At 35.6% G+C, this 22,614-nt stretch overlaps 1 protein-coding gene and 1 pseudogene across 1 annotated transcript; both read right to left on the reverse strand.

The window, feature by feature from the left end:
* Positions 1–22: 22 nt before the first annotated feature.
* Positions 23–20,557, reverse strand: LOC115970172 (TMV resistance protein N-like). The gene is made up of 6 exons (XM_031089835.1): positions 20,487–20,557; positions 19,287–19,404; positions 18,379–18,647; positions 1,858–2,371; positions 486–1,563; positions 23–370 (listed from the first exon to the last, which is right to left on the reverse strand). The coding sequence occupies exons 4-6, from the start codon at positions 2,352–2,354 to the stop codon at positions 23–25; spliced, it is 1,923 nt and encodes a 640-aa protein (XP_030945695.1). The 5' UTR covers positions 2,355–2,371; positions 18,379–18,647; positions 19,287–19,404; positions 20,487–20,557.
* On the reverse strand, positions 20,146–20,799 carry LOC115972191 (annotated as a pseudogene).
* Positions 20,800–22,614: the final 1,815 nt, after the last annotated feature.

Here is a 22,614-nt window from a genome sequence, read left to right on the forward strand (position 1 = left end):
AGAATAATTAACTTTCTAGTGTCTATTTATTGAAATGTAAAAGGATAATTACTAACACTCTTACCTTTATTCCTTCCCAAAGAAATTCAATTTTGCTATGCGGCAAATGAAGTTGAACAAGCTCATTTGGCTGAAAACATGGTAACGATTTTGCAGGATAACCACTCCATTCAAGATATCTTAAAGAATTAGGAAGATGGTTTGGGACATGCTGAGGAAAAACATTACGAACTCTTAGAAATTTAAGCTTGGACATCTTCAAAAAGGCATTAGGGTTCCAAAGTGGCCGTTTTTGTTTTCCTGAAAATGTGAAACCTCGCCAACATGCCTCTGCTCCCCTGATATCCATGGCTTGAACTTTCATTGTTCCCTAATAATAAAAAAGGAGTTCATGAAGTGAAAAATATATTATTAGTATAACTATTCATATTTCAACTTTGCTGATTAAGAAGATATGGTATGAGCTCAAATAAATAACCTCTTACCGTATTGTTTTTTAACACAGGATCAATGTCCTCATAAAGCCACAGTCTACTACGCTTCCCAGGCTCATTACGAGATTCTTGACGAACAATATCCCTACCCATATCTCTTAGTAAATCGTGCATCCACAATTCATTATTGGAAATTTTCAAGAGAGATTTCTCAATGAGAATGCTTAATCCAATACGGGGATGACGACCAAGAATTTCTAGTTTTTGTTTCACAGAATCTTTCACCTCGTGATTAAAGAGGCATGCAATATCTAAGAATATTTCCTTCTCTGACGCTTGGAGTCCATCAAAACTTATTTTTAGTGTTTGATTAACTTTTTCAATAGGCTCTTCTTTGAGCCTCTCTATCGCACTTTCCCAATCATCCATACTTCTTCCAAACAAAAAAGATCCCAAAATGTCAAGAGCTAAAGGAACACCATTAACATATTCTAAAATGCCTTGGGACAGTCTTAAATATTCATCAGGGGCATGTTTTTCAAAAGCTTTTGAAAAGAAAAGACAACGAGCATCATCATAATTCAAAGCTTTAACTTCAAAAATTTCATTTATTGAGAATTCCTTCAACAACTTCATATCTCTTGTTGTTATGATAATTCTACTGCCCAAACCAAACCAATCTCTCTTGACTAACTTTTTTAACTTGTCTGATTCATCTACATCATCAAGAACAAGAAGAACTTTTTTACGCGATAACATTTTCTTGATCATGTGTTCTGCATCAAGTTTATTTTGTATATTCAAATTTATTTCTTTCAATATTTGAGAAATAAGATTTTTTTGTAGTGAAAATAAATCTTCTTCCCTACCATAATCGATAAAACAACAAGCTTCAAATTCTTTAGAAATCATCTTATAGACAACCCCAGCTAGGGTTGATTTGCCCATTCCCCCCATTGCCCAAATCCCTATAAAGCGAACATCATCCTTTAACCATAAAGCTAAACATGACTCCAATCCGACCAGTTGAGAGTCAATTCCAAACAAGCCCTCAGTAATTTCAGAGAATTCAAAACTCAATTTATGTGATATCAATCTCACAATGCTTTCGACAACTTTTGAGAGAGGGCTGCAATAAAGAGAGAACAAGAATTGATAATCAATGAGTAGGTCCCATGAAAAATATGGTAGATATTAGGTATTTGATTATGCGGCCCGAAATAAAAATATGTAAATTGATTGGCCATGAGTCTATGACAAAATTAAATGAGGTCTGATAAAGGTTTAATGTTTATTTATAAAAAAAAATAAATAAATAAAAAAAATTTAAAAAAAAAAAAAAAAAAAAAAGATCTGCTAAAGGTTTAAATGGAGTTACATATATAAAAGTGGGCCGGCTGAATATATATCAAATATAAATTACCTATTCTCTACATGATATCCGACAATACCAGCCACATGATTCAAAGCATCTCTCCATGTGCCCACCTTCTCCTTAAATTGTTTTTCATGTTTATCAAAGGCATTTGCAAAAGTTTCTGTTTGTTTTCGCACATCAGATGGATTCACGTTGTAAAAAATAGGTAGAACTGTCATTCCCTTTTCTTTTTTGCAGTCAATAATCTTCACAAGTTCTTCTAAGCACCAAGTTGAAGATGCATAATTTTCTGAGAGAATGACCACGGCAAATCTGGATTCTTCTATCGCTTTCAAAAGCTCTGGTTTAATAGTTTTTCCTTTCTCAAGTTTTTCATCGTCCTTGAAAGTGTAAATGTCCCTCCGTTCTAGAGCATAATTTAGAAAGTCCACAGCAGTGTTGCGGGTGTCCTCCCCTCTGAAACTCAGGAAGACATCATATTTCCATTGGTTGGTAGAAGAGATAGAAAAAGAACTTGGGAAAGAAGACGAGCTTAAAGCCATTGAATCACAATATGGATCTGCAAGGAGAAAAAAAGAATTGAAAAGAACATAAATTATGAGAGAAAGAAAGAAAAAAAAATAAAAAACTATGTTGATGTAATCCCTTCATCAGATGAGTCAAACAATACCTCTTTTTTATTTGCTCTTTATGAGAATTGAGAAACCGCAATTGATGTCACACAGTTGAGAGCTTAGGGGGAGTGTTGGGTATCTTAATCTTAAGACTAAATGGTCTGGGGATAAGTTGTCAGGTTTATCTCTTGCTAGCGTGCGTTTAAAGTCTTTTGCTAATGTGGCGCCAGGAGTCCGGCAAGGATTACCGTGCACCCATGTGGGGAGTGGGGTCTATGGTGTGAAAGGAACCAGGTATTTAGAGAAATTTACAATCTGTTTGGAAAGGCAGGAGGAAAGAGGAAGAGAAGATAAATGAGAAGATACGTAGTCCTTTCCTAAAGTAATAAAAAGGAAAAAACCATTTCTCTTGAGTTCACATATATGCAATCTGTCTAAATTGGATGGAATTGAAGGGAGAGAATGGTTTTTAAATAATAGAACTCATATACATAACATAATATAACATGAAGTTAGATATTTGTTCATAATTTTTATGTATCTTTTATATTTATATGGGTATAAAAGTAAAAAGAAACATATATTTTCTTTTCATTCTCTTTCTCATTGCAATCCAAACAAAGGAAAAAGAAATACTTTATTCTCTTTTCTTTTCTCCTTCTCTCCCTCTTTCCAAACATACACAAGACAATTGATTTCTTTTCTTTTCTTTCTCATTTTCTTGCTATTATTCATTTCTTTTGTCTTCCCTCTTTTCTCTTTAGTATTTTGAAAAAATTTTCTATTCCTAACTCTAGTTAACGCTAACAATACATCTTTTTCCACACCTAAATATAATATATTTATGTGTCAATTATTGATTGAATTTTAACACCTTTACGTGAGTGATAGGTTAACTACAATTTTTTTAAAAAGCTAAAATCTCTTATTGATGGAAAAATTATTGTGCACCATACGAAAGAGACTTAATTTTGAAGTAGGACCCAAGTATCAGTGATACAAGGGTCTCATACTTAAGCAGCGTTTGGATACTGCGTTTCATGCGTTTTCAATGCCTGCATTTTCTTTTTTTTGTGAAAAGTGCGTTTCAATTCTTTTAGTGGATTTCGTGCATTTTTTACAGGATCTACAAACCTTATCAAAACTTTCATTAAAAATAAATCTCACAGTACTATTTACATATTTTAAAATTATTTTACTATAATATTTTTAATTTTTAATAAAATAAGTTGAATTTAAATAATATTGTAATTTAGTAGTATTGTCTGCTTATTTTTATGAGAGCTATGGTTCGAATAATCCCTTTTTTTTAATTTTTTTGGCAACTATCAAATTTTTAACCATAAAAAAGATGTTGAGTGTGTGGCAAACATGAGTTCCAGCCCACACTTGATGGAATAGCTCAATTAATGAGCTTGTCTCTAAGGTGTCCAAGCCAACCATCTGTAACCATGTCTCTGAATCAGACTTTAGCGTGTGAGACACGCTGAAGGAAGAAGAAAATTAGCTGAAGAAGAAGAAGTAGGCTGAACAAAAGTCAAAGTTTGTGTGCTTGCATTTACTGTGACTTGATATGAAGAGTGTGGAAGGAAGAAAATAAGAAAAAGGTGAAGAAATAAAGGAAAAGGCCATTCGGCCATTTGCTGCAGAAGAGAGAAGGGTGAAGAGGGTAATACCGGTGCAATTCACCTCATTTGTCTCAAATTTTTTTTTTATTACTTTTTTTAATTTTTACGTTTTACTGATAAATTTTTTCTTAACTTTTTTTAGTTAATTGTTAAAATTGAAAGTTGTTTTTTTGCAACTATCAATCTCAGCCATTAAAAATAATTGCATCAGGTGCAATATCTTAAGTATGGCACTTGACCTCAATCCGAGTGAAGAGAAGTCCCAAGTAAGTGAGACTGAGGACATTGTAGTCTTGTAGAATTGCATGAGTGAGAGCAAGCAAAAGAGAGAAAAAAGTTATAGAGAGCAAGATAAAATTGTGAGAGATACACAGTGAGAAAGAGAGCAACGTGTGAAAAGAAAAAAATGGTTTTTTTTTTTTTTCTCAAGTTGAATATTTAAGTTTTGTAATCTTTATTTAATATAGTGAAATTATTTGAAATTTTGTTTCGTGGTTTTTCCCCTAGGGTTTTTCCTGTAAATTTTTGTATTCTAGTGTGGTTGTGCTTCCGTTATACTTGCTGAAATTTATTCACAAATGGAATTTTTTCCCAACAAAAGAGAGAAAGAATGAAAAACTAGTAAATTAACCACATTATGAATTGAAATAAAATATTAGCAAAACTCGAATAGAAAAAATTAAATACCAATTATGTATTTCAAAAAGCCAAAAGATTTGGTGTTAAATAAAAAAAATTTCTAACATGTATATATTAGAAATTTGTTGCTCACATAGTCACATCTAGTTCTAATTCTACAAGACATGCATGACGGTTAATGGGTCTCTAGTCTCTACATGACCACATTCGTTTTTTTCTAAATTTCCATTGCCAACTATATTCCAATCCATCGTATTCCTATGAAGAAATTTTTAACATAACAGGAAAAGATAATAATTAATGCTTCAATTGATTATTATTAGCAAGGACAATTTTTTTTTTTTTTTTTAGATTAATAAATTTGTAATCTTCACCCAAAAGACCAAAACCCACGTTATTGTTTAAGAATATTGGTGTTGATAAGGTTTTAATTTTCATTGGTGGAATGATGTTTGATGGATGTACGAAATGAGAGAGAAACAATTAAAAAAATTTAAATTTAAAAAAAATAAAAAAAAATTATTATGTGAATGTTTTCGAAAAATGGCCGAAAAAGAAATCAATGTTTATATTAAAATAAACGAAATTTTTGCATGAGATATATTTATTGAGTAATGCTACAGTTACAAACTTTTTTACAATTGTGGGGCCAGGGAGTTTACGATCCCGGCCCACTTTACATTAGGGCCCAAGGCCCGAGCCGAGGAGAGATATTGCCGAGGACGTGCAACGAAAATCCAAATGGCCTAGAGGTGTAGCTGAGGACGATCCTGTTCTCGGCATCCCAAAATTTAGAATGAAAGACTGGCACGCCATCCAAGGCAGCCCTCAGAGCGCTCCCAGAAGAAAGGGCGAGTACAGTGTAAGAGCGGTTCAAGGAAAAGGCTGCCAATATTGCATAAGTACTCTGTGCCTGACAGGGCCATGCTTTTCAGTTTTTACAACCACCCCCAACCACTTTGGGTATGGGCTGACAAGACAAGTATCAGCCCTAAAAAGTGAAACCTACATGTGGGCGTACGAGAGAGGGGAAAAGCTAGTATAAAAGGAGGAGGAAGCAACAAAAAAAAGTGGGGGATAGATCGTCTCTTGGGCCATGGAACCCTAAAAAAGGGAGAATAATAAGAACATGAAGCTTCTCAGACGAGATCTGAGGACCGGAGCCACTCAGGCCGTGCCCGGAAAAAGTCTTATTAAATACGTTAGATTCACCCTTGTGCGATTACCATGAACACCATGACCAACCAACATTCGGTGACCAAGGTCTAGTCTTTTAACCCACGCTCTACAAAATTTATTGTTTGGTCCTTTAACGTTCGAACCCAACACACCAATTTGGGTCGTTACAAATTAAGTCCTTACAATAATATTTCTACAAAATGTTAACGTGACCAATTTCTTATTGGTATTTACCTAAACATACTATTAATATCACTTTTTTCTTTATTAATAATTATTCACTACATTAGTGTAGGGCCGGGAAGCTTATGATCCGGCCCATGCTCTATCCGAGCTCAGGGCCCGTGCCGAGGAGGTAGTGTGCCGAGGACGAGTGATCAAAGGCCGAGGGGTTAAGGGGAACAGTAGAGGACGACCCTATCCTCGGCACTCCAAGGCTTTGATGAGAAGAGCAACGTCATAGTAAAGGCCATCCCCAAATAGTCCCCCGAAGGAGATATGAGTGGAATAGAACCCACATGGAGGTACGGTGCAAAGTAGATTCAAGGAAAACACGTCCCCTCCGCATTAAATGCACCGGCCAACGTCCTGATCATGATTAATGAGAAAAGACGCTTGGAGGGTGTAAGTTCGATCCTCGCGACTAAACAGAAAAGTAAGAGGGGACAGCTGATGGGACAGGTACAAAAGTAAGCACCTGCCTGACCAACAATTGGAGGGTTAGGATCAACCAAGAAGGATTATATAACGTAAAAGTTAGTACGCACTAAAGGGGCTAGGAAAAATGGCCAAAAACCAGAGCCTCCCAGCCCGCCTCCAGGAGAAAGACTCCAAGGGCGAAGACGACTTAACCATGTATGGAGATCACGAAAAACCCACCGCCTAGTGACCAAGGCCTAGCCTTTCAAACCCATACTTTACAAATGATATTGTTTGGGCCTTTTTACGAGCGAGCCCAACACCGTTACGGTTTGTTACGAATCGTGTCCTTACAATTGGCGCCGTCTGTGGGGAAGGCTTGTGTGTTGGCATAGGCGGTAGGTCGAGAGAGTTCCTTTGTCATTTCTAACAGCTTGTTATAGAGTTCTAGTGTAAAGTTCCGTTAGGGGCTATGATTCTTGACTAGGGGCTACGCTTGATAGCGTCAATCACGTGGATGGTTCTAGGAGCTTGGCCGAGGAGCTAATTCCCCTAAAGCCAAGGTCCCATGCCAAAAAAAGAAAACTGAGTTTTGGACAGAACCAAGGTATTGTATGGTCCTCGGACTCAAACCTATGGGAAAACCAACTACTTGGATAAGAAAACTAAGTTTTGGACAAAACCAAGGTATTTTATGGTCCTCGGACTCAAACCTATGGGGAAACCAACTACTTGGATGAGAAAACTGAGTTTTGGACAGAACCAAGGTATTTTATGGTCCTCGGACTCAAACCTATGGGGAAACCAACTACTTGAAAAACTGAGTTTTGGACAGACCCAAGGTATTGTATGGTCCTCGGACTCAAGCCCTATGGGGAAACCAACTACTTGGATGAGAAAACTGAGTTTTGGACAGACCCAAGGTATTGTATGGTATGTATACTTGGATGAGAAAACTCGGACCTATGGGGAAACCAACTACTTGGATGAGAAAACTGAGTTTTGGACAGAACCAACTGTATTATGGGGATACTTGGAGAAAAACTGAGTATTGTATGGGACTCAAACCTATGGGGAAACCAACTACTTGGACGAGAAAACTGAGTTTTGGACAGAACCAAGGTATTGTATGGTCCTCGGACTCAAACCTATGGGGAAACCAACTACTTGGATGAGAAAACTGAGTTTTGGACAGACCCAAGGTATTGTATGGTCCTCGGACTCAAACCTATGGGGAAACCAACTACTTGGATGAGAAAACTGAGTTTTGGACAGACCCAAGGTATTGTATGATCCTCGAACTCAAACCTATGGGGAAACCAACTATCTGGGCTCTAAGCAGGACTTAGCTACTATGCATGACATCGAAAATGGTGCCTATATCTTCGTTGAGTAAGGGTTAGAAATGAATCTGAGGCTCTGCGGGTGCAGGTAAGCTAGGGTTTTGAAACATGATGTTAAAATGTATCGCATGCGCAAATATTCAAACATGTTAAGATAAATTAGTTCAGAATTCATAAACAATAGCAAGTATTGATAAGGGCAACTAAAAAAAAAAAAAAAAATTTCAAATATATACATATTCAACAGGTTCAAACGACCAGTAGATTACAAAGTTTTCAAAATGAAAAAGAAATAAGTTAATTGTTACACTGAAAATAAATACGGAACCTAGCCAGGGTTTCTATTTCTTTATTTTTGCGTCGGTCATGTCCTGGGAAGGCGGAATGGAATCAGCTTTGGCGCCCTGGAGGATAGCCACTTCTGGGGAAGGCTGAACAGGGTCAGTATTGGTACTCTTAGGGACCGCAGCAAGGGGAATTGCCAGTGGGGGCTGGACAAGGGTGGTTGGCTCCTCGGCACTAGACATCTAAGAGCCAACCACGGGCTCAGTAGTCTCTTTAGGTGCCTCAGGATTCGTATGCTGAGATATTTCTATCACATCCTGAGATTCTCCCTCTTTGAGCATTTTGCCAGGAGAGCTGCTAACCTGTAAGTCTTCCGACTGAGTGACCCCTTCCTCAGGTTGGTCACCCGTAGCCACGGAGCTAGAGGAAGTGGCCTCGCGGATAGCTGTAGGGTAGAATATGTTCTCCGCCTTCCACAGATCAGATGAAGCATCCACCCCAGCTCGCTTCAATGCCTCTTCCCAAACCTGGGAGCAATAAAACCTGCATACTCCAGGAATCTGGGCCTTAAGGGTGGCTTGGGTTTCAGCCACACCCGTATTATAACCATCATCCTCGGCCGTTTCCTTGGCAACCTCTGCCTCGTTTCTGGCAAACTCGGCCTCCCGCTTGGCCCTTAGGGCTTCATCACGGGCATATTCCGCCACCCCTTTGTCATGCTTGGCCGCAACCAGCTTCTTATTTAAACCCTCGATCAGATCTTTGACTATTTGCAATTGATCCTCGGCTTCAAGGAGACGCTTTGTTTGGTCCTCGGCCTATTTTTGAGCGCTAGCTAGGCCCGCCGAGACGCTATCCCTTTCGCGAATAGCAGCTGTTAGGTCAGCCTTGACCTTGGTGAGTTCATCCTCAGAGGCTTGAAGAGTCTTCGAGGTCATTATGCGCTTGGTGCGTTCATTCTCGGCCGCTTTACTCTTATTGTTTACCTCTTCCTCCATCCTATAGGTGGCCTGGAGAGCCTGGCAAGGGAAATAAACACATAGTTAATAACGAACCAGGAGTGAGAATTAACAAAGTCTTATATTTCAAGAAACCTTACCATGCCTAAGTACCTCTTAGTACTGAGGAGGACCTCCTGCATCCTCATTTTTCTCAGACCATCCATGTCCGTAGGGAGTAGCATGGTTCTCCCTAGGGCATCTGCCACGTAGCCACCCTCGCCATCTCCAGGGTCCCTCATGGATGCAGTTTCCAATAGCAGACCCCCATGAAGCATTGGGGCAGGAAGCCAGGCACTCGGTAAGGACTGGGCCTCAATCCCCTTTCCTTTGCCTTGAGAGGATTGGACTTCAGTTTCTTTACCCTTGCTCTGGTGTCCAATCTTCAGTTGTTTAGTGCGCGGAGCCTCCTCCTTCTCCTTAGAAGATTGAGATTTTCCCCCGTCCATGATTTCTTTGCCCTTGGGGCTCCTCTTTCTCTTTGAATCAGTGCCTTCAGGTCGAGGAGGCCTAGCTGGTTGGGAGGAAGCAGGAGGTTCGGGGCGGGGGGATTGTGGCTGTGGCTGGGTGGAAGATGACCTGGTCTGGACAATCTGAGGACGAGGTGGCGGGGAAGGAGCATTGGGTTGTGGCGTTCCCTGCGTATCCTTCCCAGGTTGGCCCTCGAGGAGTTGGAGGAGGGGGGTCAGGGGCTTTCTCTTGAGTCCCATTTCGGCTTGAGAAGAGGTGCCTACTGACGACAATTCCGCCTCGGACAAGGCTGGGTCACCTATGTCACCAGAAGGATCCTTGGATTGGAGGGCTAGGTCAAATACTCCAAAACCTTCCTCGGGCCAATCTAGCTCGCCTTCGTCCTCTGCTACTTGATGAGACGAGGAGGGGCCCGCCTGTGGGATGTTCCCGGGGACAGACGGTTCCTGGGAGATCAAAAATCCTGTCTCAACCACGGTAATTTTTGGAAGCCAAGGACGGCTGGCGCTGATCACGTGTCTTGCGTCCCCAAATGACTTCTGAACAGGAGGATACCCTAGTATTTTGTGGGCTGCTCGGACTTGACCATCTCTGTCATTTACGAAAACTACCGCTTGTAAGACGGTCTCCAAGTCCGCTCGGTTGACTAAGTGAAAATGCCGTTGGTAGGCGTTTGGATCTATAAAAAGAAAAACACGCATGCATGGTTAGTTACTAAACAACATCAGATTAGAGTGGCGTTAAGACTCATCGCCCTTCCATTCCCAGTACCCCACCTGGTTCTCCTTCTGCTATGGGGTACGGATTGCCATCGTGTCATTCACCAGAGACGATAAGGAAATCCTTGTTTAATCCCTTGTTGGAGTCAGGGAGGCATTGGATTAATCGAACCCTTTCGTCCCTGGACTTCATGTAAAAGGTTTTCCCCTTCAACTTTTGGAGATTATAGCACCAGTTCACATCATGGTGGGTCAGTCTTAACCCCATCTTCTCGTTTAAAGCGTCCACGCAACCCAGAATCCTAAAAACGTTGCCGGCGCACTGGGTGGGGGCTAATCGGAAGTGCCTGAGGTAACCCCTCGTTACCGGCCCCATAGGGATTCTCATGCCTCCCTCTACAAAGGCGAGGACGGGAATTACTACCGCACCCGTTTCCCTCTTATAATACCACTCCCCCATCTTACAATGCTTCAAACTTACGTTGGGAGGAATCCTATAATCGACGATGAACTTATTCATCGCCTCTTCAGAATCTACTAATTTCCTCAGTCTCAATTTAGTCATCTCTATGATTTACCAAACAAAGCCAACACCGTGACGGGAGAAAAAAGGGAATCAATGCAAAACAAACCCAGAAAAGAGAAAGCACGAGTTAATGGAGGTAGGGAACTTACATGAAAGAGGAAAAGCGCTTCGGATAGGCTTTTTGTGCTGAAGATAGACTTGAATTTGGACGGAAATTCGGATGAACCCAGAATATACGCTCTAGAACTCTTAAGTGCAAAACTGAAGAGACAGATCCGTTCCAAAAAATCTCTTATACTTTCTAGGGCAACTGCACAAATTTTCCCGCCCATAAAGACCAAGGGATCACGACCGTTTGATCTTCATCATACCGTTGAACGTGGGAAACACAAAGCCGCTCGTATTTAATGAGGCCACGTTTCGCCTTCCAATGGCTATGGGAACGTATCTAGGGCAGATAAAAAGTCTCGGGAACCGATAGGTGACAAGGATGGACAGGCATTGACAGATATGTGATGTCATCAAAACCCTCCTATCCGTCCGGGGAGTCAGATAGCAGGATTTTGAGGGGTTATTGTAGGGCCGGGAAGTTTATGATCCGGCCCACGCTCTATCCGAGCTTAGGGCCCGTGCTGAGGAGGTAGTGTGCCGAGGACGAGTGATCAAAGGCCGAGGGGTTAAGGGGAACAGCAGAGGACGACCCTATCCTCGGCACTCCAAGACTTTGATGAGAAGAGCAACGTCATAGTAAAGGCCATCCCCAAATAGTCTCCCGAAGGGGATATGAGTGGAATAGGGCCCACATGAAGGTACGGTGCAAAGTAGATTCAAGGAAAACACGTCCCCTCCGCATTAAATGCACCGGCCAACATCCTGATCATGATTAATGAGAAAAGACGCTTGGACAATGTAACTTCGATCCTCGTGACTAAACAAAAAAGTAAGAGGGGACAGCTGATGGGACAGGTATAGAAGTAAGCACCTGCCTGACCAACAAATGGAGGGTTAGGATTAACCAAGAAGGACTATATAACGTAAAAGTTAGTACGCGCCAAAGGGGCTGGGAAAAATGGCCAAAAACCAGAGCCTCCCAGCCCGCCTCCAAGAGAAAGGCTCCAGGGGCGAAGACGACTTAACCATGTATGGAGATCACAAAAAACCCACCGCTTGGTGACCAAGGCCTAGCCTTTCAAACCCATGCTCTACAAATGATATTGTTTGGGCCTTTTTAAGAGCGAGCCCAACACCGTTGCGGTTCGTTACGAATCGTGTCCTTACAATTAGCAATTTGTAAAATTTTTTATAAAAAAATTTATATCTCTAACATTATTCATATTTATTTGATTTTTATGTTTAAGATAGATATTAAGTGAATTAAAAGATTGCTAGACTTCGAAACCAAGGTCCACACTCCACATGCAAGTGACCCTTGTCACTATCATGACCCTGCCAATACAATTACTTGGAAAAGCGTAATGAAGAGTGTCTCAGACAGTCATCAATTGGTTTTTTTCTACATGGCCACATTCAATGTTCCTTTGTGACGTGCTTGACGGATTGACAGGTCTTGCAAGTCACACATGACCACATTCATTATTCAATCCATTGTATTCCTATGAAGAAATTTCTAACATAGTTGGGAAAAAAAAAAAAAAAATCAATGCTCAAGTTGAATATTAGCAATTTTTGTTTTTGCTAAGTGGTACAATTGGTTTCTTTTTCTTTTTTTTTTTGGTTGTGAATACAGACTAAGTTTGATTTCACTGCTTAGGTGCCCAGCGAAAAGCACATACTTATAATAAGGTAGGGAAGAACAAACTGCCTATAGGGACTTGAGGGATTATAGAAATATCTTCTTCATTTTTCTTTCCTATTTTCTTTTTTTCCCCTCCCTTTAATAAGGGACATTTGACAATAAAACAAAAGGGAGGAAACTTCCCCTATCGACCTCATTCAATATTGGACAAATGTTTTTTTTTTTTTTTTTTTTTTTTTTTTTTTTTTTTTTTTTTTTTTTTTTTTTCAGACTCTTCCTTATTTTATTTATTTTTTTTTAAATTGAAATTGAATTATGATAAATTTACCATTATATTGAATTTTCTTATTACATCCTCTATATTTGCAAATTTTCAAGAAAATCGAATATCGATAGCTATGCCATAAAAAAAAAAAAAAAAAATCTAAATTCATGTTTTTGTAATTTTAAACTATGCATAAAAAATAAGTTTATGGATCAAATAGTAAATAATATTAAATTTAAAAGAAGTTTGACATGTATTTTAACAACATAAAGAATATTTAATCCAATTATTAGATTTTCAGCTTGGGATTAGGGCATAGTGTTAATCAACCTGCCTAAGCACATGAAATATTCCACAAGGGTAGTCATTGTTTTTGAAAGAATTTATTACTAGTTTATCATGGACAAATGTTGGACAAATGTTTACTTCAAACTCTTCTTATGTATATTTTTTTAATTGAATGTGAATTATGATAAATTTACCATTAGATTGAATTTTCTTATTATATCCTCCATAGTTGTAAAATTTAAAGAAAATCAAAGATAATAGCTATGTTATCAATCAAATATCCAAATTTCATGTTTTTGTAGTTTTAAATTATACATAAAAAATAAGTTCATGGATCAAATAATAAATAATATACAATTTGAACGAAATTTGATATGCGTTTTAAGAACATAAATAACATTTAATCTAATTGTTAGATTTTCAAAATATCTAAACTAGTTTGAAAAAAAACTTTGCCCATCATTATTTTCTAAAGCTTGTAACCCTATTCAAATTTAGAAGTCAAATGTACCAAATACTATGTTCACACTCGATTTTCTTTTAGCAAGTTCACATTCAATTTTATAATTTGTTGAAGTGGGGGATTATAAATTATAGAAAAAAAGTGGTCATTCATATAAAAAGTGATGGATCACTTATATTAGATGATTTCATCATGTGGTAAAATTGTGTGAACTTGCAACTTGGGTGTCTTAAATTTAATGAAAAATATAGATATGGGACATATAATTTCTTTGGTTTTTATATGTAAGAAATTTTTTTTTTTTTTCTTTGCTGATTACAAGAAGGTGGAATATCGGGAACAATTCACTTTTCATTGTGACTGAGTTAAAGTTTTGCTCTTCATAACCTTGTCAATCCCTGTGCTAATGCTTTCTACACGACTCGAACCCAAATGCTAAGATACGACGGATGAAGTGCTTGACCACTTAACTCTCATCTATCCAATAAATAAATAAAAGTGAAATCATGGAAGCAAGTAAGTTTCCGTGTAAAAAAGTTATGGTTGAATTGCAAGATTGATGAACTTCTGACCAACCCTTGTCAGATTACATGGGTCACCTACAAGAATGAATAAAGGCAATTCGTTGCTCACATAGTCACATCTAGTTCTAATTCATTTTTTCTAAATTTCCATTGCTAATGATATTCCAATTTATTGTATTCCTCTGAAGAAATTTCTAACATAGCAGGAAAAAAAAAAAATCAATGCTTTGATTGATTATTATTAGCAGACACAAATTTTTTTTTTTTTTTTGAGATTAATAAATTCTTGGTCTTCATCTAAAACCCATGTCGTTGTTTAACAATATTGGCATTGATAAGGTTTTAATTTTGAATTGTCGAATGCTGTTTGATGGATGTATGAGATGAGATAGAAACAACTAATTTTTTTTTTAAATTAATAATTTAATAAAATAAAAATATAATAGATATTATTATGTGAATGATTTTGAAAAATGGCCTAAAAAGAAATAAATTTTTATATTAAAATAAACGAACATTTTGTGTGGGACATATTTATTCGACTTTTATGTCTGAATTAAAAGTTTGCTGGACTTCGTAATCAAGGTCCAGACTCCACATGCAACTGGCCCTCGTCACTGTTAAGAACAGCCCACTACAATTACTTGGAAAAACATAATGAGTATGTATGAGAATATGTGGGTCCTACTTAATATATATATGTATATATATATATATTAACCATATATAAATTCTACTTTAACTTAATCTAAGTGTATATGTGTTTTTTTTTAATTAAATGCATATGTGTTTAAAACTCATTTCTGGAGACTTGAACTCTTACCTTTGCCTCCCACTGTCTATAAATACTTATACTTGTGAAGTAACCATCACGGTGAGAGTGCGCAGTGATTTACTTCAAAATTGAGTCTCATTCATTCAATGCATAATAATTTTTCCACCAATAAGAGATTTTAGCTTTTTAAAAATTTTGTAGTCGATCCATCACTCACGTAAAGGTGTTAAAATTCAACAGTAATTGACACATAAACATACTAGATTTAGTTGTGGGAAAAGGTGTTTTGTTAGCGTTAACTAGAGTTAGGAATAAATTTTTTTTCCAAAATAATAAAGAACAGTTTTTCTTTGTCGCTTACATAGTCACAAATCTAAATATCTAATTAAAAATGGTCTTGCAGTCAAGGGGTTTTGCTCTACATGGCCACATTCAATGTTCCTTTGTGACGTGCTTGACGGAATGAAGGGTCTCGTAAGTCACACATGGCCACATTCATTATTCAATCCATCGTATTCCTATGAAGAAATTTCTAACATAGTTGGAAAAAAAAAAAATCAACGCTCAAATTGAATATCAACAATTTTTGTTTTTGCTAAGTGATACAATAGGGTTTTTTTTTTTTTTTTTTTGGGTGAAGATAGACTGAGTTTGATTTCACTGCTTAGGCACTCAGGAAAAAGCACATATTTATAATAAGGTAGGCAAGAACAAACTGGCTACAAGGACTTGAGGGATTATAGAAATATCTTTTCTTTTCTTTCCTATTTTCTTTTTTTCCCCTCCACTTAATAAGGGACATTTGACAAAAAAACAAAAGGGAGGAAACTTCCCCAATCGACCTCATTCAATATTGGACATATTTTTTTTTTTTTTTTAGACTCTTCCTCTTCTTCTTTATTTATTTATTTATTTATTTATTTATTTTTTTAATATTGAAAGTGAACTATGATAAATTTTCCATTAGATTGAATTTTCTTATTGTATCCTCTATGTTTGCAATTTTTTAAGAAAATCAAATATCGATAGTTATTTCATCTAGAAAATATCTAAATTCATGTTTTTGTAGTTTTAAACTATGCATAAGAAATAGGCTTATGGATCAAATAGTAAATAATATTAAATTTAAAAAAAATTTGACATGCATGTTAAGAATATAAAGAACATTTAATTCAATTGTTAGATTTTCAAATATGCAGTCATGTTAATTTTTTAGTGAGAGTTTAAAGCATTTTTCTTTAAACTAGTTTAGAAAGAAACTTTGTCCATCAATATTTTCCAAAGCTTCTAACCCTACTCAATTTTAGAATTTAGAAGTCAAATGCACGAAATACCATGTTCCACTAAATTTTCTTTTGGCAAGTAATTTTATAATTTGTTGAAGTGGGAGATTAAAAATTATAGAAAAAACGTGGTCATTCATCTAAAATGTTATAAAAAGTTATGGATCACTTATAGTAGATAATTTCATCATGTGGTAAAATTGTGTGAGATTGCAAATTGGGTGGGTCTTAAATTTATTGAAAAATATAGTTATTGTACATATGATTTATTATTTGGTTTTTATGTGTAAGAGAGTTTTTTATTTTATTTATTTTTCCTTTGCTTATTAAGAAAAGGTGGAATAGTGGGAATGGTGGTGTATTTGGAAGGAACGCAATCGGCGGACGTTTGAGGATTTGGATAGATCTGAGGACCAAATGCTTGCTCTCTTTTCTAGTTCCCTGTTTAACTGGACTAGGGTTTGGGGACTCACATCTAGTGACTCTTCCTCCTTTCCTTAGCTCTCTTTCTTTGTAATTATTGTTTTTTGTTGGATTTTTATTTTTATTTTTCTTGCATCTCTGCTTTAGGTTATTAATTTTTTTGTATTTTTAAGAACTCTACTTTGAGTTGATGCTGTTAGGTTCTAAGGAATTATGAACTAATGTATTAGAACTTTAATGTGTAATATTGGACCATGATCAAAACATTTAGTCTAAATTTAGGTTGCTAAGTGTGTTTTTGTGTAAAGTTAGAATTGAGTGTACTGCAGAATTAATTTACAAAAAAAACACCTCAGTAGCTCAGCCACCATATATAACTAGCAACAAAGTTGTCCCCTAACTATAAGTCCTAGCTTCGTCCCTGGGCATACATTAATCAAACTCATATATATATATATGATTGGGTTTAAGGTACACCTAGTGTATCTCTAAGTAATGTTACACCATTTAATATTTTTTAATTGGATGTGAATTTTAACAAATCTATTGTTAAATTAAATTATCTTCATATATTCTCCATGTTTGTAAATTTTCATAGTGATCAAAGATTAATAGCAATATCATCCCTCAATTGTTTAAATTCAAATTTTTGTAGTTTAAAATAATGCATAAAAGATGAGTTTATAGATCGAGTAGTAAATAACATCCAATTAACATGAAAATTGGCAAGAATGTTAAAAACATATAAAACATGAAATTCAATGATGGGATTTTCAAAATGTGAATTTTATAACAAGTTATTAAGTAGTGTAACATTGCTTAGATATATATATATATATATATATATGACCAACTAAAAAAAATTTCACATCACTTTTTTTTTTTAAATTTTTATTTCACATTACATTTCATTTTAATTTCAATTTTAGACTACTTATTAAGAAAATGAAGATTCAAATCCCCCTCCCAACTATCATATTATCAATAAAATGATCATTATATTTTAAATATTTTATTTTAGTCCTTAATCTTTTAAGTGCACTTGCATTAGTCAATGCAAAATAGCATAAATACATATCTTTTTCACAGCTATGTACTTGTATAAATTTACATGACTACTATTAATGTGTAAAGACATATTTTATTTGTTTTCTCAATCCACTTTTTTTGGTTGGTGTGTGTGTGAGTGTTGTGGGTGTGTTTAAAAAGTGTTTAAATAAATGAATAATGAATATTATATCAAAATAACTTATAGAATAGATAATCTGATATATATTGGTGTTTTTAAAAAATGATTGCATAAAATAAAAAGTAGATTCTTACATAAAAATGGACATAAATTTTTTAATGAGATAATGCAAGTGCTCTAAGTTTGTTATGAGTAATGACAAATCTTTTCCTTTAGCTTAAAAAAAAAGAAAAGAAAAGCTCTTCTACACCCACAGGTACTTGTTTTATCTTTTTTTTTTTTTTTTTGTTAACTGTTTTTTTAAAAGAAAAGAATATACTGAATTAGTTTGTTCTTGCTTTTTATTTGCATAAGCAAAAAATGACTTTTAAATTCACTACGTTTAACTACACCATTTGGCATTATAAAAGTATTTGCAGTTTTTAAGCAGATAAAGGTTAACCAAACAAGGTCACCCTAGAATCAACTTGCTTATAAAAGGCCCAATTGAAACATAAAAATGAAATATTTAGAAAATTAAATTTTGTTAACGGAAAAGAAAATGGAAGAAAAGTATTACCTTAACAATAATGATGGCTAGGACTCCAACGACAATGAGGAAGAGCAATGCCACAATGAGGAAATAGATAAGAGTGAGAGGAAACCATGATCACACTTCAAAATAGCCTACGAAACTTTTCCCTTTCCAACTCACCAAAATAAACAAACTTATTTCATAACAAAATCATCATCAGAGATAATCCAACCTTTTTTGACCTCTCAATATGGCTTGATCAGTCTCGTCCATCATCTGGTTTCCAGTATCTACTAGCTCTTGATTTGTCATGGCTGCAAACATATAGCCACTGCCTCAGCTTCAAACATACTTCACAATTGAGAAACATTCAACATATAAAGTACTTGTAGTAACATAAATTGGTATGAAGTATATGAACATCAAACAAGGCATGATTCCAGATAAAACTTAAAAAGTGTGAATTGGTTACTTTAGAAACAGCAATTTACAATTTCGGAACCATCAAAAAGTAGTTGACACGTAATATTACTGTAACACTGATTTAACGATGCAAATGAGAGAGTGAAATTTTCATATTAGACAAGTATTTAAGGGTTTAAAGAGTTACTTGCACCAACATATAGCAGCCATCCACGGAAACTTCATCTGTGATGCATATTACATTGAATTCAATCACTAAAGTAGCTACCCAAACCAACATCACCATGAGGTATGCGAATTTGGCATCTTTTCAATTGATATAGAAAGTATTATAAATATTTCTGTTTGGAAAAGTTCCGAAACAAATCCACAAAAAATTAGAAATGTGTTTATCAGGTATCCCTAATCATCCAAGCATTACATCAAGAAGTTTAAGCCCATAATTAATTCTTATTTTAGCATGAAAGGCTGTCAAGAGTAGAGACATATCATTGAAAATTTGCACGTTGGCGAAAAACTTGTAAACTTACATGATGCTAGCAAGACATTATCTTCCCCATATATCCTTCAGTGCCCCCATCAAAGAGATCAATTCACTTGTTTTCAAGATTGGACACATCTGTGTCCACAACAAATTGAAAACAAATCCTGAGAAAAGAATCAGAAGCATTCAAGTAATTAGTCAGTGATGCAAAAGAAATGATGTCAATTCACACATGAGCCAATGAGTTTCAAATGAATGTCATACAAAAATATGATTTTTTTGCTTAGTGCCAGACAAAATATGATCACTTTAAAATTATCAAAATTTTCAGATTAAGAAGCAATATTGACTGGAAGACAATCCAATATCTAGACTCATCCAATAAGTACCCAACTCAACATAACTAAGCCAAACATTGGTCCCAATTGAGTGGGGCCAACTCCATCAATCCTTCATTGTACAAGGTCGGCACATGTATCTTTTTTCTCCATCCTACCATATCTAACTCAGGTTTTAAATGAACCAAGCTAATTATGAGTAGCTCGAGTGGAAAAAAAAAAAGGCGAAAAACACATTTTGGTCCCTACATTTTCAGTCGATTTCCGTTTTAGTCCCTAAGTTTTTTTTTTACCGCTTTTAGTCCCTCTCCTGAAAAACGCTTCCATTTTAGTCTCTGCCGTTACATCAGAAACGGATATTGCAGACGTGGCAAACGGCAAAGTCAAAAAATAATAAACTAATGTCCACGTGGCCTAAATTAATAATAAAAAATATTTTTTAATGCCACGTCAGCATCTAAATTAAAAAAATTAAAAACTCTCATAAAAAAAAATCCTTAAATAAAAAAATTAATTTATTAATTCTAACTAAATAAAAAAAATTAAAAACTCTCATCAAAAAAAAAAAAATCAAAAACAAATTTAAAACTAAACCCAGCAAGAACAACAAAACCTAGAAAGAACTAAACCTAGCAAAGAAAACCATGGTGGACACTTGAAGTCACCTTTGTAAATCTTATTATACATGGCCACAAGATTATTGTCCTAAAATGGCAAAAACCCAGCTAGAAGAACAAACAGGATAACTCCACAGGACCAAAGATCAGCTGTAGCACCATCGTAGCCTTTCTTTCCAATCACCTCTGGCGCCACATAAGCCGGTGTGCCACATGTTGTGTGTAGCAACCCATCTTGCTTCAAATGATCAGTGAAAGCGCTGAGACCAAAATCAGTGACTTTCAAATTACCTTCTTCGTCTAAGATCAAGTTCTCAGGCTTGAGGTCTCGGTGGTAGACACCGCGGCTGTGACAGAAATCGATGGCGGAGATGAGCTGTTGGAAATAGACTCTCGCCACGTCTTCTTTAAGCCGACCCTTAGCGATTTTCGAGAACAGCTCGCCTCCACGGACGAGTTCCATGGCGAAGTAGATCTTGGATTTGCCCGCCAAAACTTCGTGGAGCTCGACTATGTTTGGATGCCGTACCATCTTCATCACCGAGATTTCTCTCTTGATGTGCTCCATCATACCCACTTGGATCACTTTCTCTTTGCTCACAACCTTCAAAGGATATTGCTGGGTTTATGTTCTTGCTGGGTTTTGTTGTTCTTGCTGGGTTTAGTTTTAAATTTGTTTTTGATTTTTTTTTTTTGATGAGAGTTTTTAATTTTTTTTATTTAGTTAGAATTAATAAATTAATTTTTTTATTTAAGGATTTTTTTTATGAGAGTTTTTAATTTTTTTAATTTAGATGCTGATGTGGCATTAAAAAATATTTTTTATTATTAATTTAGGCCACGTGGACATTAGTTTATTATTTTTTGACTTTGCCGTTTGCCACGTCTGTAATATCCGTTTCTGATGTAACGACAGGGACTAAAATGGAAGCACTTTTCAGGAGAGGGACTAAAAGCGGTAAAAAAAAAACTTAGGGACTAAAACAGAAATCGGCTAAAAATGTAGGGACCAAAATGTATTTTTCGCCAAAAAAAATTATGTACATTTATTTTGCAAATGAGCCAAACTCAAACCTTATTTAAACTCGACTATTAAACAAATTGAGCTCGAACATACTAACGTTCTCGTGAACAAACTTGTGAGTGTGAGACATGATTTAAGTATATATAATATTATATGTTTACATATAAAAATATACTTATATAACGTTAAGATTGGATTGTGAATGTTTGTAAACAAGCTCATATGACAAGTTATTATTGAAATTTATTAATAGTATAAATAGTCCATTTTATATTAAAAACTACATATAATTTATAACATTAGAAGATTGGTGAATCTAGTTTTTATAAGTATAAACAAAAATCATTCTATCACTTAAATATATTGTGAACAAGCTTGAGCTCATTTGATAAGAAAATTGACCAAGCTTGAAAATATAATTTAGTTTGGTAATAAGTTAGAGCTCAGCTTGTGTTCAAAATAAAATAAATGAACAATCTTGAACTTGAATACTTCACTTGCCTTAGCTCGTTTACAACCTACATATCAAACATCAAGCTCTGAGCACTCCATTCTATTTATCATTTCCTACTTTGCTAATTGTACTGATGTTATTTTTTGCCTCTCTCTAACTCTTTTTGCTCCTTCAAAGTGATTAAATCACTTGTTCTTCCAGGGGTATTTATTATGTCTTCATTGCACAAGGCCTAGCCACGCTATGCTACTTCCCCTCATCTTGTTCACAATAGGTGCCAACCTCACTTTAAGTTTAAGCAGCAAAAATAATGTTTTTTTCCAACCAATGATTGGCACCTAATATAGTCTAATTGTAACTTTGAGGCCTTTGTCAACTAATGAAATGTGGAAATCCTAGCAATGTGCATAAATTCCATTACAACTATAAAACAAACGTCCCAAATTATGTGTCATGTTTGAGAAAGCACAAAATTTTAAGAACTTAATGCATTCACACATGATGTGTTTATGGTGGACTTCAAAAATTACATTTGTTGTAAAATAATATAAGAAAATGCATGTCACCAATTTGAATTAACTTCTCTTATGCATTTAAATTTATTTGACAGAGGATAACACATAAAAGTGATAATGTTAATACTTGGTTTTCTAAGATTTGGCACTTAATTTGGGACACACAAAAAACAGTCTATGACAAAGGGAGCAACATAAAGTATTAAACACCTAATAGTAAGAAAATGAAAATGCAAAAAATAGAGTTTATAACATGTCATATGCATTGTAGGTGCATAAAAATTTTTCTGCTGCTTTAAGAACTGAAATAATGGTAAATTCTGACTGAAGTTAACTTACTTCTTTTTAAGAGCAACATTTGAATCCAACTCTTTGATCTGCATAAAGTATGGACATCATTCAGTGCACTTGGAAAGCAAGATATAA

Source organism: Quercus lobata, chromosome 12, assembly GCF_001633185.2.
Source record: "Quercus lobata isolate SW786 chromosome 12, ValleyOak3.0 Primary Assembly, whole genome shotgun sequence".
NCBI classification, from domain to species: Eukaryota; Viridiplantae; Streptophyta; class Magnoliopsida; order Fagales; family Fagaceae; genus Quercus; species Quercus lobata.